Source organism: Sminthopsis crassicaudata, chromosome 2, assembly GCF_048593235.1.
Source record: "Sminthopsis crassicaudata isolate SCR6 chromosome 2, ASM4859323v1, whole genome shotgun sequence".
Lineage (NCBI taxonomy): Eukaryota > Metazoa > Chordata > Mammalia > Dasyuromorphia > Dasyuridae > Sminthopsis > Sminthopsis crassicaudata.
Window position 1 is genome coordinate 224437285 of NC_133618.1, and position 17407 is coordinate 224454691.

Consider the following 17407-nt stretch of genomic DNA (forward strand, 5'->3'; position numbering starts at 1 on the left):
AGTGAAAAGCGCTGAAATTACTGGGTGCAAATCCTGCCTTGGATATTTATTGTGTGACCCAGGACCAAATCCCTTAACTGCTCAGTGCCTCAGTTTCCCCATCTGTAGAATAGGGATAATAATAGCAACAAGCATGGGCTTGTTGTTGAGACTCAAATGAGATTATGTGAAGTGCTTTGCAAATCTAAAAGCATCATATAAGAGTAGGTTTTGTGGTGGTATTAGTTATTGGGTTATTAACCAGTGATGTCATTTATTGGGAGGGGGCAATAGGTATAGTGCATAAACACTAAATTAGTACTTGAAGGACCTAATTCTACTTAGATGTGGTAAAGGTTAAGTCAGTAATCTCTCTCTGGCTCAAATTCTTCATCTTAAAATGGGAAATAATAATAATTAGCTTTAACATGATGATTTAAAAATTATAATCTTTAATCTATAATCCATAAATATATTCATCATCTTATTTGAGAAAGGAAAGGAATCTCATTTGAGCTTCACAACAACTCTATGAGGGTAGATATTATCTCCCTATTTTACATTGACAAAACTGACACTTGCCCAATTTCACAAAGTAAGTATGTGAGGTAGGATTAGAACCCATCTTCCTGACTAAAAGTCAAGCACTCTATGTCTACCCCGCCTACTAAATGAAGTTGCTGTGAGAATCTCTGTCATAGCTTTGGGAGTCTTGCCAGAAGCAGAGGGTGTTTCTGGGAATGGGAAAATAATGGCCTTCTTTTCTCAGATAATGGAAGCTTAACTATGTATAAAGTAGCTTACCAACTAGCTCCTTCTTGGTGGAAATCAAAGAGACTAACAGAGAGAACACTACCTTAAGCCATTAGGAGGCATTCCTGTCCATCCCACCCTATTACCCAAAATATTACCAGGGGTACAAATTTCCTTACAGTCAGAGAATCACCCACAGCTGCAACAACTTGAATGTCTGCTGGTCTCAACGCATGTACTGGAAAGGCAAAGGGGACAAGCATGAGTCAGAAAAAATAGAAATCAGAATTTAGTCTTTGCTTCAAGGAAGTAGGCAAACAAAGGTATTAAAAGAGGTTAAAGATGCTAAGAGTAAGATGTGTGGAAAGGAGGAGGTAAGGCTACTGAGTCAAAGATATAGATGGCAATTCTTAGCAATAAGTAGCAGTGACATGGTCTGAATACATGTAAGGACAAGCAACTTATTCCTAACTTTGGAGGTGAATCTAAAAATGTCTAGGTGGGAGACTAAACTTAACCATTATGACAAGACTTTTAGGAATCCATCTGGAACTGGGTTGTTATGGATGAAGAGTCTTTTAAGACCTGAGATCACATCCTATTTCTGATCCACACTAGTTTTATGATCATGGCATATCACTTACTTTCTAAGGATCCTGAAGTAATTCTTTAAAACTATAAGTTACAGAGAAGTTACTGATCTGTATCAGTGGGGGACAGTTCCAAATGGGAGTTCCTCACACTGACAAAAATCAAACCTTGGTTCTGTCCCCCTTCTCCTCAAACTCTTCTTCTCTTCCCTCCCCCCAGTTCTGAGATCTGAATTTGGACTCAAGCTCTGATACTTAATACATATGTGATCTTAGGGAACTCTCTGTGACTCAGTTTCCTCAACTATAAAACAAATGGGTTAGACCCTAAAAGACTTCTGAGGTCTTTCTTATATCTACATCTATAATCCGCCTCACACTGCCTCACACTGGCAAAGGACTCATTTGCTGGTGCTCCATGTTTTGGTTAGAATGGACCACTGAGATTGTCAGTCTATCAACTCCCTTCTTCCCATACTGCCCCCTGTTCAAATGATAATGCCTTTCAAGACCTATCCTCTAAAATCACACATGAAACTTTCTTCTGTATCCTTCAATGCATTATTTTTTATCATCTGTGTTTGTTTGTATCCACTAGTTAGCTCCATAAGGATCATGTCTTATCCAAACTTTGACTATCTGAAAAAGCCTAGCACAATGTACTACACATGTGAAGGAGCTATGATTGTGTAAAAAATATATCTGAGTTAGAGGAAGTTTCTCAGTCCCTTTGCCCTTGAAAAGTCCCAGGTATACAAAGCTTAAATGACCTGCTCAGGGTCATACAGTGAGTGCATGATTTGAACCCTGAAGTCCAACTTGAAGTCCAACAGTCCCAAATCACTCATGATATGTCTTTCCTGCATACACTAATGATTATTGTTATCATTTTGTAGCATAGGGCTCCCTACTCATTGAAAATGATAGACCAGGAAACTTTTAGGAATATGTAGGAATGCTTCAGGGAGCTGACCAAAAAGAATGTCATGGTTGTGAATTTAAATCCCAACTTTTTCACAGTGGATCAGTGTGCATGTTGCATAGTCAGAGCTTTTTCTTAGAACAGGAATGCTAAACTATGAACGTTGGTCCTGGATCCTGGGGGTCCAAACCCATAGAATGAAGCAGGGTTAATGGATAAATAAAAGGAACAGAGGTTTTTTTAAGGATAAGTAGATACCAACAGCTACTTGATGGACAGGGTAAGAAAGCAAATAAAGGTGGGCTGGGGAAAGTCATACTATGCACAGTTTCCCTCAATTATCTAGGCTGGCAAAAGCAATTAGGAATAGGAAATTAACAGAGGTTTAAAGATTTAATTAAATCTGCTGCACAGTTGGTCCAAGAGTACTGAAGAAGTAAGCATTCAACCCCCTATTTGTCCTAAGGTGCTTACCTGAGGTGGGAATTGAGGCAGAAGGAGCTCTGTCTTCACACAACAGTTCTGTTCCATAATGCTAAAGAGAGCAAAGTGGGTTGGATGACATGGGGGACAGGCAGGGATCAGGTTTCATCAACAGTACAGCCCAACACATAGCTTCCCACCACCCATCACCTTTGAAAAGCGAAAAGCTATTCTGATGTTGGCAAAAATAATATTTGCTTGGTTGTACTGGAAGGGTAAATAAATCCTTCCTGGTTTTGTTCATGTTTTATATCTCCCCTAGTCTATCTGGAGGATCATGGGATCACAAATTCAAAACTGGAAAGTACCTTCAAGATCAAGGCTGCCAATTCTCTTGGTTTATAAAAATTGGGGACCAGAAAAGTGAAATGGCTTTTCTGAGATCACCCAGATAATAAATGTCAAATCCTAGATTTCTCTAAGATCATTTCAAGTACAAACCATTCATATACTATTGACAAATCACAGGCATTCTGGAGGTAATCACTACTATACTTGTTTTTAAAATCAAATTAAAAGAAGAATACCAGACTGGGGATGCTGGTTGTTACTGGTACTGTTGGTACTATTGGATAAGTGTAATTGCTGTTCTTGTAGGTTTGAAGGTAGGGTTCACTCTGTAAAATAAGAATAGTCAGCCAATTACACAAACTGATCAACCTATGGAGACTTACCTCTGAGACCTTGTGATTTGATCTTCCTTGCTATTAAGAATTGACTTTTACAGAACACTTGAAGTAAGAACATACACTTAGAATCATTCTTCAATATCTACATTGCTACTCTTACAGTGCTTGCAATTGTTACTTGTAATAGTACTTTTGCCATCGCTATTACTGTTCTTACTATTGTGGTCAACTGTCTTAATGTTACTATTAAAGCTATTGCCATAAGTGCTTAGTGCTTTACTGCTATCTCTTACGATTAAAACTGCTTAGTGCTACTATTGCCACTTCTATTTTTACTGTTATTTCTGCTATTACTATTAACATCACTCAGTGCTGCTATTGCTACACTGGATATTACCATTATTACCAGTATTGTTACTCTTATTATTTCTGCTACCACTATTATTTCTGCTATTGCTATTACTACTATTATTATTTAATGGTATTATTACTTCTACTATTACAACTATTACTGTTATTTGCTATTACTGTTACTTCTAATATTGTTATTTTTCTTTTCAGCTAGTAATATGATTTGTATTCTTTCTACTATTGCTAACACTGTTGTTACTGTATTACTTCTGCTGCTATTATTTTTTTCTACTGCTATATATAGAAGAGGCTAGCTTCAACTACTCAACCTTTTTTGGTGCTCTGAAACTCCCTGCCTATAAGATGGGATCTACACTTGGATCTGCTGTTAATACCACAGTTCTCTCTCTAGTCAGCAAGACCTGATTTCCTCGAGAATTTTCAGTGAGCTCATGATCCCTGTCTTGCTGAACTAAGCCTTCCCCGTCCAAATAGTTAGAACCTATGCTTATCCTCATTTCCACTTTGGCTTGAGAGTCAGTGCATGACCTGAGATCATCCCCACAAGCCCATGCCCATACCACTTGGAGAGGACCTGGTAATGTTTCCAAAGTGACAACTATCTGCTGTAGTACTGAGGGAACTACATGAATAGTGTGCTTAAGATCAAATGAACCAGAAGTTCATAGAGGCTTCAGGTCAGGACATTGGAAAGTGCTATGGGACATGAAATGGTAGAGAGTTATGGAAGCATGATCCCAAACTACCCAACTAAAGGGTTGATCTGGAAAGACAAATTTCCATAAAATTTCCAAAAGATACATTACCTCACTAGGACAAAATATATCGGTCAAGTTTTCAAAATGAGCTTGGTTATTCTTTTTTCCAAGAGGTTCCAGCTAAATAAAGAAATAGTTGGGAGATGAGTAAGAGAAATCCCAGAATCACAAATGCTTAGAGCTCATAAGAACAGATATTAGAGATGATCTAATCCAATCTACATATCAATATAAATGTACCATTTGAAACCTGGCTTTTGAAGAATTTTTAAAAGGTTTCCTATTCATTTTCCAGCATTGTATTCTGGGACCAAGCAGAATAAGTTTTTCTCTTTACCCTAACAATTCTTCAAATACTTGGAAGTATTTCTCATATTTTGTTTCCTAAATCTATTTTTTTTCCCCAGATTAAATAAATGCCCATATTTCCTTCAAGTTAACAGTCAATAAGTGCCTGCAGGGCCCATGACAGTATACAAGCATTTGTATTTAAATAGATTTTTTAGTTGGTTTTTTTGTTTGTTTGTTTTGGGGGTTGTTGTCAACATTTTCTCCTACATTTCTCCCCCACCTCCATCTGTCCCTTAAAATAAAGATTTTATTATTTTATTAAGTCTAAATCTACATACTTCGGGTACAATGACAGAAGCAAAATAAATGGCTATCTGAACAGGGACTAAGCCAGTACTGTCACATCTCCTTCATTCTGTATTCTTTTAGACTTTTATTGATATAACCTAAGATTGTATTAGTTATTTTTTTTCTCCTGCCATGGCATTGCTGTCTCATAGGTCTTATAAGCAGCTAAAACCAGAGGTATGCTGGTAAACAACTAGCACTTGGTTTGGGGTGGGGAAAATATATGCATGATACACTAATAACAAATAAATAATAATAATTCAAACTGATTATTCAGCTACAAATTCTTCCATTTAATATTTGGTTCTTACTGGCCAATTCATACTGGCCCTAATACTGCTCCTCCTGGCTAAAATCCTGAGATCTTTTTCTTATCAACTGTTAATTTCAATTTCTCCATCCTATACCTGTGCGGTGGATTTTTTGAATTTAACTAAATATAGAACTAATTCAGGATTGTGAATTGGAGGTGGGGTAAAGAGGGTAATAGGGAGCAAAGAAAATTAATTATTCCTTGGAATTATTGCCTGCACTTATTGTCTATTGTTTTCAAGGTACACAATGCCCCTCCCATATAGGCAAAAAGAATTCTCATTAGAGGAGAGATGTTCCTTCTTACCATGTTGTTCCAAAGTGCCACGGCTGCTCGTGCATGGGCCTTGCGGCTAAAATGGAAACAATCTGGGGCAAAGAAAGTATGGTCGGGCAATCCCTCCTAGTCATGAAAAGAGGAAGATTGAGGGTCAGGGAAATCACATAACCAGGCTCACTAGAGGCAAAAATCAAGAAATCATTTTTTTTCTTTACCGGAGTCTTTGGCATGGACACTCGCTCTAAAAATGGCTGCAAAACCACTGTGAAATCATCCCTGGTATCGTATCTTCCACTGTTAATCAGATTACGAGTCTTCTCCTAAAGAGGGAAAGAGAAGTAAAAAAAATAAAGCAAGAACATTAATGATTTTCCAAGATTGTACTAAGTAGTCTTTCTCCTCAGAGTTCCTTTGTTTTGCTTGAAAAAAATAGAATGAGAAAACTTGAATCCTAAAGTATATAACCCAGATGAATACTTGTTGTTCAGTTGTGATCTCTTTGTGATCCTTTTTGGGATTTTCTTAGCAAACATACCGGAGCTCATTTTATAGAAGAAACTGAGGCAAACAGGTTAAAATGACTTGCTCAGGGTCACACAACTAGAAAGTGTCCAAGGCTGGATTTGAAAACAGATCTTTCTGATTGCAAATCCAGCACTCTACCCATTGCACCAATTAGCTGCCCCAAAATTCAAATGTTCAGGGCCTATTTATCTAGTTTAGGACTTCTTGCTTTTGTCCCCAGAACCTTATGATCATGTATGTCATTTATATAACTGTGTATAGAAAAGGAAACGATTTGCCATTATTACCTGGCTACTTTTGGGGAGAGGCAATTGGGATTAAATGACTTACCCAGGGTCACATCGCTAGTAATATAAGTGTCTGAGACTACTGGACTTAGGTCTTCTAGCTCCAAGGCTGGTACTCTATCCATTGCATCACCTAGCTGCTCCTTTGGCTACTATTTAAGTGGTGTGATGAAAAGTTTAGTATGGGAGAGAGATAAAAGCTATAAGCATAAATATGTTTTGTATTATCTATGCACTTTCTCAGTCCATGCTCCCTCTGTTCTTCACCATCCATTCTCATGGGCAGCTGGATTTCTTTACACTGAAAAGAGACTTTAAATGTGGAATCCCATACTAGTATTCACAAGATCCCAACTTTGCCACTATCTCAAGGGGACAATAATTTCCCTTCTATGGGCCTTTAAATCACTTGAATCAATGAGTCTGTGATATTGAAATTCAGAGGGCCTTTAACATTCTTTTTGCTTACAGGAATCACAAATCCCAGCAAGCTGAAGTGTACACTGTCTAGAGGCATAACAGGACTGGGCAGTGGACAAATCCCAGGAGCCAGAAGAATCCAATTCTGGTTCCAGTTCTGCCTTGAACTTTAGGTAAGTCACTACCTCTGTCTGATCCTCCTTTAGCTGCTATAAAAATGGAAGGGTTGGGACCTTCCAGCTCTCAGAATCAATCAGCTTTAAATCCAAACAATGCAGGAGTAAGCAATATTTACCTCCTGAGCCAAAATCAAATTTCCTTGAGCATTAAAAGGGCTCTTTGAGAAGAGTTCAGAATTGGCAAATGCCTTCCCATTAAACCTGTCTCCTTTCCAGCTTACCTGGTATTGTTTATTCAATTCAATGAGGGTGGCAAGTTCCGTGGAATTGTCTTGAATCTCCAGCACACAAGAGCACAAGTACCTGCAGATTGGAACCCAAAAAAGCCCCAACCCATCCCACCCAGGCCAACAATTTAGAACTTTTGAAGTTGCAGGAGAGGCAGAAGCTTTCATTTCAAGCTCAGCTAACTAGGGAATGGGGGAAAAGGAAAGAAGGAATTGGGGGGAAGCTGAGATAACAGGCATTTTTTTGTAAGTGACTCTGAGATGGGAGGGAAAGAATACATCAGAAGCTTTGGGCAACTCTGTAACTAAAGGAGGTAGGAGGCAGAAAGAAAGACTGATGAGAAAATCCATGCCCCACTGTAGGTGTATGGTCTCTACTTTTCTAAGCATTTGTAATGCCAATTGTGAGGAAAATTTGGATCAAGTAGTGTTAGCATGGTTTGAATTCAGAATAGAGCAGGGAAAATGGCTTCAAAAATCCTATCCAATCCTAGGATTCTGTCCTAAGAGGAAATGCCCAAGATGCTGATGCCTGGAGAGTTAATAGACTTCAGTTTGATTTTTCTTTAAACTTCAATTGGTGTAATGAGACATACAGACTATCAGCTGGGCTAGCTTCCATGGTAACTTCATTGAAGTTGAGAATGGTGGGAGTGACAACATGGCTAATCTTTCAATGGATCCTTCCAACATGGGCTGACAATCAAGCCAACTCTCCCATGGATTCTAATACTTTGTGTTGCTGGGGTTTTTTTTTATATATATATGCTTTGTATGTGCTTACATGCTTTCCTTATAAAGTACAAGCTCCTTGAGGGGAGGGTTTTTTGTTTTGATTTTCACCTTTTTATTTCCAGCTTCCTTGCATAGTGCTCAGAATGTTGTGGGCACTGAATGTTGTTTATCCTTCATTTTAGAAAAGGACAAATGACATTATGGAGTGATGTATTTAAATTCATGCATAAATTGGATTTAAGTGAGGTACAGTAGCACAAAGTCATCAGCCTCACTCTCTTTGAGTCACTAAAGTCCAGTGGCAGGCAAAAGTCAAGATGACTAGCGACCAATGGCCCAGGATAAATTGGATGACCTTTGCCTCTTGGATGTCTCCAAGCTCTAAGCGCTGTTTCAGCTACTTTCATAGCTGTTGGAACAAACCGTTGTCATCTGTCCATTCCACTGGGAAGGTAGGGTAAATATCTCCCTAACTTACTGATGATTTATTAATTACCTCTCTAGGCTACTAGTTACCCTCAACCTGGTTTAGCCCCTTCACTGAGAAGTCTTGCCCCAGGATTGATGGTGTACACATTACAGCTACTTGAAGCCACAGGTGAGAGTTAAATGACAAGGAGATAACAAGGTGGAAGAGAAGTCCCAGTCACCAGGGGTGCTAAGCCTCTTTGAATATCCCATATTGAACACTAAATAAATATTTCTTGATTGAACTGCTTTTAGAATAAGCCTTTTTAGAATAAGGAGAAATTGGGTGAAGTCATCCATAACTGTTCATTCTTAGGACTAACACTTTGGGTATATGGTTCAGACACTCCTGGCTATTTCTCCCATTCCTAAATCACCTTTCAGTTAAAAAAAAAAAGTGGGGGTGGGTGGGGGAGAGGCTGCCTCAAGACCTCCTACATCACCAACACTCAGATTATTCTATTGGAACTTCCAAATAATCATTTTTTTTTTCATAGGGCTGAATTTCTTGTACCCTAGGCTCTGGATGAATAGTGTTCCATACCTGAGTATTGTCCTTGGACAGTTGATTTTCTCTTCCTTGTACAGCTCCCTCAGGCTGGAAATTGTTAGCATATTTACTACATTCACAAAGGCCCGGGGAACCTGCTCAAAGGGTGGGATAATAATGACGATGATGATAACGTATGTTCATGTAATAATAATAGCTAACATTTGTATATGGATTTAAGATTTGCAATGCAATATACTTCCTCATCTGATCATCACAATAATCCTGTGAGATAGATGCTATTATTATCTTCATTGCTGAGAAAACTGAGAAGGAATGGTTAAGCAACTTATCTAAGGATATATAGCTATCTATAAGTATCTAGTATCAAACAGGGCTTCCTGATTGTACATCCTGCTCTCTCTATACTACCATCTAGCTGCCTCTATTATATCACAACATCATGAGATAAGGTAGTATAAGTATTAAATTCCCATTTTACAGATGTTGAAACTGAAGGCTAAAATTCAAATACAACCTTCTGACCTAGTTATAACAAAGATTCTAAGGAGCTATGCAGATTTCCTCATTTGTATGTCAAAATATTGGAGGTTTGACTTGGTTTGGAAGCATCTCTCATTTCAAAGAAGTCAGTGACGTTTAATCATCCTATTGCTTCTATCCTTCTCTCTGTGTTTTTCTTTCTTTGTTCTCAGTGATTCTGTGATAGCCATTATTATTGACTCTCAGGGGAATTTGTTTGGCAACACTTTTTGGTTTAAGTTTTGGTGGTAAGAATTTAAGGGTGTTGAGTGGCGATTTTGTGGCCAATAAAGTTTATTAGGTGTGATTATTGCTATTCAAGCCCTGCACCAAAATAGAATACAATTACAATGAACCATGAGACTCACTTGGTCTATGCTTCTTATTTTACTGATGTCAATCAATAAACATTTATTAAGCTCCTCTTAGGTGTCAACCACTATCTTAAGTACTGAGGACACAAAGAAAAATGATCCCTGTTCTTAAAATAACATACAAAAAGCTATGTATAAATAAACTAGAAATAATTAACAGAAGGAAAGTGCTAGAGTTAAGAAGGATTGGGAAAGACTTCCTTAAGAGGTTGGGATATTAGCTGGGATTTCAAGGAAGCCAGAGAAGTCAAGAAATAGAGATGAAGGAGTTAGAGCTTTATAAGCATAAGGGACAGCCTAGAATCTGGACATACTCTTTTTTTTTTTTTTTTTTTTTTTTGCCTGTTCTGCTTCTATCTCGTGTCTCCCTTTCTCCTTTTATTTTCTCCTCAGAGAGATCTGATCTTTGGGGGAAAATACTCAAAAATACCCGGGCTTAATGTAGCAATTGTTGTCAAAGTGTCTCTCCCATGTTTATGTTCTTGTCAAAAAGTGTATCTAGGGACTTTTTTGGATGCATTCATTTTCTGTAATAAAGTTTATTAATCAGTTAAAAAAAAAAAATGTGGAGAGCAGTGAATAAGGTGACTAGAAAGGGTGTGGGGAAGGGTAGGGCAGGGATGTTATGATGAGCTTTGAAAAGCAAATGGAGGATTTTATCTAAGATTCTGGAGGTGAGAGGGAGCCACTAGAGTTTATTGAGTAGGAGGAAGACTTAGTCAGGATCACTTTGCCATAACAAAAGACAAGCTATTAAAACAGTCCAGGTATGAGGTGAAGAGGGCCTTTACTAGAAAGCTAAAGCCCAAAGACATTAGCCCTAGAGTACCCATAAACAGCAGAAGAGATTCCAGGAATAGAATTCAGGTGTTCTGCCCCCAAAGTCAGCTTTATTTCCAATTTTAAACATCACATGACAGGGAAGGCAAAGCCTCTTAGATTCCATACCTCGTTATGGAGGATGTCCAGAGCTTTCCCAATGTTTCCCGCGAAGTTCTCAGCAGAATAACGAGTCTATGGAAACAAGAAACTTTTCTTTTCTGGGTTCCCTTTTTTCTTTTTATCCAAGCCCAATGTAGAATTGCCAAGTAGATATGGGTAAGCATGAACACTCAACTCCTCATGATCCCTATGATTTTTCCCCTATAGAAATTTGCCTGTACTCTGACCCCAAAGTGTCAAGTAGATCATCCCATACCAGCTTTTCCAACTATGATAACAGAAGAGGAAAAGAAGACCAAGATCTTCTACGTAACATATATGCACTTGAACTACACACAGTCTATTGTACAACCTGGTAATGATCCTGATAGTGGGTCTTTCAAAGAGAGGGAAGGAAAATGACAGCAAGAGGAACACAGACCAGATGATGAGAGAATCTCAAAAATAAGTCACAGGAATGGCTGAAATACCTGGAATTTAGTCTAGTGAATAGATGAATGTATGTATTTTTTATGGGTGTCTAGATGGTGCAATGAAAAGAACAGTGAATAGAATCAGGAAGATTTCTCTTTTTGAGTTAAAATCTGGCTTCAGACACCTAGCTATGTGACTCTGACCAAGTCACTTAACCCTGTTTGCCTCATTTCCTTCATCTATAAAATGAACTGGAGAAAGAAATGGCAAACCACTCAGTTTCCTTGCCAAGAAAACCCTAAATGAAGCCACAAGAGAGTCAGACATAACTGAAAAAGGACTGAACAAATTATTTATATATATGCAATATTATGTACATATACATGAATATATATTATACAGGTAAGCATGTATACAAAGCTGTATACAGATACCTATCAATCTCTCTCTCTCTCATATATATATTATATATATACCCACACATATGCATACCTTGATACACACATATACATGATAGTTGTCTTTAAATAGCTGAAATGCTATTTAAGGGTAGGAAGAGGTAGTAAATTTAATAATAATAACTTCTATTCTTTATATTTTAATGAATGTTCTATATTTCTAGAGACTAGCATACTGCTGGCATATAATAGGTACTTGATAACTGTTCATTGATTTATGCAAGGAAAATATATTTAATAATAATAATAATAATTTGCTGTTGTTGTTCATTTGTATCTGTCACCTATAACTCCATTTGGGAGTGGTTTGTCATTTCCTTCTCTAGCTCATTTTACAGATGAAAATATTGAGCCAAACAGGGTTAAGTGAATTGCCCAGGATCACACAGCTAATAAGATAGATTTGAACTCGAATCCTACTGCCTCTGGTCCTGGTATTTTATCCATTGTGCCACTTAGTTGGCCCAATAATATTACCAATAACAATACATAGTGAATGGGACTAGACCATAGATTTTGGTGATACAGGAAACTTCTCTACTGAGGTGGATCATGATCTTCTCTACAACAAGACCCCTGAGAGGTCAAGAGACTTATCTAGAGTCACACAGTAAGTATGTGGCAGAGATGTGACTCAAACACATAGCTTAAAGCTCTTAGAGCTGTTGTCTAGCCATAAAATTTGGAACAATTTTAAGCTATTAGATCTTTACAGAACTGAGTTTTGGGATACCCTGTGTCATTATCGCCTCTGAACTTTTCGATAACCCTATGACACAAGTATTAGAGAATATTCTCATGTTATAGATTATGAAACTGACCATTTCTCAAATGTATAGGGAACTGAAATTTATTTTTTTAAAAAGAGCCATTCCACAATAAAAGATGAAAAGACATAAACTATGTACAAAGGGCTATGATAGCATCCAATTCCTTTGACCTCACAATACCATTAAGCATAAATCTACAGGTTCTTTTTTTTTAAAGGAAAAGAACATATATATATATATAAATATAAATATAAAACCATATATATAAATATTGATAGCAGCTCTGGTCCAGACCTGGGTCAGTGACAGGACACAAGCCTTTTGACATATGAAATGGGTGAATTAAAAGAACTGTAAATCTGACCAGTCGTAACTTATTATAAATCCAACCTGTTGTAAGAATGACTATAAATCTGATCAATCTGAAGGGTAAGGAACCAAACTGTAATATAAAGCTTACTCCCGTTTCAGTATTCAGTGTGTCTTGCCCATGAATACACCGGCTTCTCATGAGAATTTCTGAATAAAGGATTCTCTCACTCTAATAGAGCACTGGTTGTAACACTACTACTGAATTAGATTGCAACTGGGGAAGCAGTGGGCAGTGACAGTTCATGTCAACCTTACTCCCCAACTCTGCTGAGTTCCAAAGGATCTTTTGATAATCCTATCAATTGGGGAATAGCAGAATAAATTGTGGTATGTGATTATGATGGAATGTTATTGGTTCTATAATAGAAGAGGAGCAGGATACTCTCAGTTTTCCATGAGCTTAAACAAAGCGAAATGTACTGTGCACAAAGTTGTGGGATGATCAGTTGTGAATGACTTTGCTATTTTCAACTGATCCAAGACTACTGTGAAAGACTTATATTGAAAAATGCTATCCAAACCCAGAGAAAGAAAAGATTGTACCTGAATATAAACTGAAGCATAATTTTCAAAAACACCTTTTTCTTGAGGGGTTGTTTGTTTGTTTTTTGGTCAGGGGCAAGGAGAGATCTATGTTTTCTTTTATAATATGACTTATGGAAATGTTTTACATAATTTCACAGGCCTTCTCAATGGGGATGAAGTAGAGGGAAGTGAGAGAATTCAAAATAAATGTAAAAATGTTCTACATGTAACTGGGAAAAATAAAATATTAAAACATAAAAAATGTAAAAATTGAGAAAGGTTGTGATTTTGTTCATAGAACCATAGAGACAATAGGTGAAATCTTAACCATGTTCTTCCTAACTCTGAATCTAATACCTTAACATCCATATGTGGTACCTATGAATGAGGTTATATAAGATTTATGTTAAATAAAAAGGAAATAATGACAATAGATGGATAGTAATTGAGAGTTATTAAGCTCCCAGTCATTAGAAATATTCAAAGAGAACTAGGTGACCCCTTGTAAGAAGGCTTATGGCAGGGAGGAAGGGCACAATTTAGATCAGATGACTTCTAGATGACTTCTCATCCCAATCCTTACAACTTTTGAGATTCTATGATTCTCACTTGATATGTTATCTCAAATGGCAGCACAAAGGTAGAGAGGGCATAAAGGACATAGAATGCCTGTTTATTGTTATTAATAAAGAAATCAAGAATTTTTTCATGATTACTAAAGTGTTATCTTGTTTTCTAGCAAGATATGATCAAATTGTCATGATAAAAAGTAATCAAAATCAAATTGTGATGTCTCTTCCTGCTTTATCTCCCTATAGGTGAATGACCTTCCTATTTTCTAGTTAATGATAACACTAAGGGGTCATTGGATTCATATACTTGAAAAGATGGGTTAAGATGAGCCCTGAGTTCTATATTATCCCAAGGCCAATATTGCTAGTCCATGAATCTGTCAATCAGAGGCTACGGAAATATTGGGTCAAGGTTCTATCCTCAGAGACCAGGGACTTACCACATGCTTGCAGTAGCCACAAAGGTCATTTCCTCCAATAAAAAGGGTTATTAACTTCCAGTCCTTTTCGAAATTGATCCTCTGAAAAGATTTTAAAAACAAATGAACCACAATTCACAGTAAAAGACAAAATGAAAAATAACTGACACTTCAGAACCAATAGAATCTCAGTAGAAAGCAAGACGTGATAGATATGGTTCCAGGAAAGTCTTTTTGACAAGGACTACTGGTTTTGGGACAGATAAGAAAGCAGGATAGTCATGGGCTTCCAAGGTTTACAGTTAGAAACCTAGCCTGCTACCTCTTCATCCATCTTTCCTTCTTTCCATCCATCCATCCCACAACATTATCTAGATCTCCACTTGATTCCTCTGGCCTATACAAGACAGATCCATATTCAATAACTTCTCAGACTCCTTTCAACTCAATAAATAAGAATTCATACTTACTTTATCTTCCTTCATCCGTCTCACCAATCTTTTAGCCTGTATAGGCAGATCCCTACAATATTACCAAAAGGATATTTTAGAAGTAGTGATGATACCTTGTGATCACAAAGAAGTTATAGTAAAAAGAGAAAGTAGGAATATAGTACACATAACTATGGCCAAAAGGAAAATCCTACAAAAAGTTTTCTGATGCAACTAAGTTTATGTGGGATGTGTAAACACAAGGAGAAAATGGAAATCCATATGTAATCTCTTCTACCATCCCTTGGTTTATTATAGATTTCGCTTTGTTTTATAAATTAAGCTTTTAAATTATAAAATACTCTTGCTCTCCTAACACTCCAAGTACTAATGATTTAGGATAGCAAACTTTCAACAAAATAGTGGCATGTGCGCAATTTTTCTACAGGAAATTTTGTAACATGGGGATGCTAGAATATGGAAACGGATGTATAAGGATCCACAGTGATAGGCTTTAACATCCAACGGGCAGGATGAAGATATTTTAGGTTCCCAGGGATGGGAGTAGGTAGAAGATTGAGGAGGAAAGGGACCATAAGTCTAATAGAACTGTCATTTAATACTTATTAGGTGCATGCCCAACAGAAATGGCTGAATAAGTCATGGTATATGAACATAATGGAATGTTACTGTTCTAAAAAATAATAAGCAGGACAATTTCAGAAAAGCCTGGAAAGACTTGCATAACTGATACTGAGTGAAGTGAGCAGAATTTGGGATGGAAAATGCCATCCACACCCAGAGAGAGAAAACTATTTTCACCTTGTTTTGTTTGTTTGTTTTCTCATGGCTTTTTTTTTTTTTTTTTTTTTGGTCTGATTTTTCTCAGAGTCTGCCCTCTGCTATGAAATCTGGGAGAGAATATTACCTTCTTTCTAGTGCCAGAAGTTTTACCCACACCAACACACCATTCTCACTCTGAATAATTCTTGAAAGTATTATGAGTAGTCCCTGTCCCTAACAACCCTCTCTTCTCCCATCTATACCACTTAGGGAAATGCCCATGCACTTGGGCATTCTCAAACTTTTGGTGTGCATGTGCAATTCTCAAACAAAGTTGTTTTTTTTTTTTTTGTTAACACAAAGACACAGAAAGCTAAGGATGCTTGGAGCTTGTGTGAGCAAAAGAGAAATTAGCAGAGCTTTCTGTTATACAAAGAGTTAGTAGATTGTATGGGGTAGAGTGCTGCATTTAGAATATTAAAGAGGAGATTTTAAGTCTTGGGTTCAAGTCTCACCCTGACATTAACTGTAAGATCCTGACCAAGTCACTTAGAGTCTCTCAGTAGAAAAGCTTAAATCCTATAGATATTCTAGCTTGTTTAAATTGCTTCTTTGTGTGTCAGTGTCTATCTCTCAAATAGAGAAAATAATTGCATATCTATCTTATAAGGATCTAGTGAGTATAAATGAGATGTTCCATATGAAAATGATTTGAAGGTTAGGAAAGAAAAATTAATGCTGAAATCCACTAGATTAATATGACTACAGATAGCTCTTGCTTATCTGCTGCAGATGCTGATTCTTTGTAGAATTTTAATCCCATGACCTGCCATCGGGGGGAGGGAGTGGAGGGAGGGAGGGGATAATTTGGAAAAATGAATAAAAAAAAAAAAGTCATAAAGACTAAAAAAAAAAATTAATTTTAATCCCATGATGGGTCTGCTCAGCAGACCTCATGGCCTCCTCTCTTTGAACATTCTCAATTGGTGTGGGCTTAGGGAATGTAGCACAGTCCCAATATTAGCTTGAGTCAAATGGACAGACAGATCAATCCACTATGGGAGAAAATCCTACAATTCCAAACAAAGTTTTAAAAAGCATGGTATCTCTGTCAATCACTATCTTATGCCTCGGGTTCAGAGGATGAAGGCATGATCATTGTGATGTACCTCCAGATCTGTACTAAAAAAAAAATCCAGGGAACAAATCAAACTGTTCTAATCAGTCACTATCATTTAAATGGCTTTCTACAAAGTCACACATCCAACTATGTTACATCCTTATACTTTAAGAATTGAAGAATAAGGAGTTAGGAGAGAAATTTAAAATAATTCAATTCAACCCAATAGACATTTATTAAACCTGTTATGTGTAATATAGGGCAGCTAGGTGGTACAGTACATAGAGTACTGCTTTGGAACCAGGAAAACTCATCTTCACGTGTTGTAGGTGCCCAGACTTAGTGTGTCCAAAGCCCTCATCTTACAAAGGAAGAAACTGAGGGCTAGAAGTTAAGTGACCTTTCTAAGGTCACATATAGTGAGTGAGTCTACCAGCTCTCAAATAAAACTACTAACTGTGACTCCCCTCTCCAGAAAGCATGGACATATTCTGGAAATTAAGCTTATTCTGATACTCAACCTTTCTTTATAACCCTAAAGTAATAAATATAGAAAATGTAAAAGGTTACTTTCTCCCTGTCTTCTTGATTGGTGCTATTATCCTTCATTCTCAAACAGAACCAAAATGGCATCAT

At 37.2% G+C, this 17407-nt stretch overlaps 1 protein-coding gene across 2 annotated transcripts in view; it reads right to left on the reverse strand.

Annotated features, from left to right (window-relative positions):
- The window catches only part of PLB1 (phospholipase B1), a 181002-nt gene that overhangs the window by 70025 nt on the left and 93570 nt on the right, over positions 1 to 17407 (reverse strand). For both annotated transcript variants that reach the window (XM_074288291.1, XM_074288292.1), the window contains exons 22-32: positions 14908 to 14959; positions 14459 to 14539; positions 10914 to 10979; positions 9103 to 9203; positions 7350 to 7431; positions 5933 to 6037; positions 5745 to 5840; positions 4535 to 4606; positions 3255 to 3344; positions 2719 to 2779; positions 912 to 970 (exon numbers count right to left, since the gene is read on the reverse strand). In XM_074288291.1, coding sequence (XP_074144392.1) covers positions 912 to 970; positions 2719 to 2779; positions 3255 to 3344; positions 4535 to 4606; positions 5745 to 5840; positions 5933 to 6037; positions 7350 to 7431; positions 9103 to 9203; positions 10914 to 10979; positions 14459 to 14539; positions 14908 to 14959 — 865 coding nt within the window. The remainder of the gene's footprint in view (positions 1 to 911; positions 971 to 2718; positions 2780 to 3254; positions 3345 to 4534; positions 4607 to 5744; positions 5841 to 5932; positions 6038 to 7349; positions 7432 to 9102; positions 9204 to 10913; positions 10980 to 14458; positions 14540 to 14907; positions 14960 to 17407) is intronic.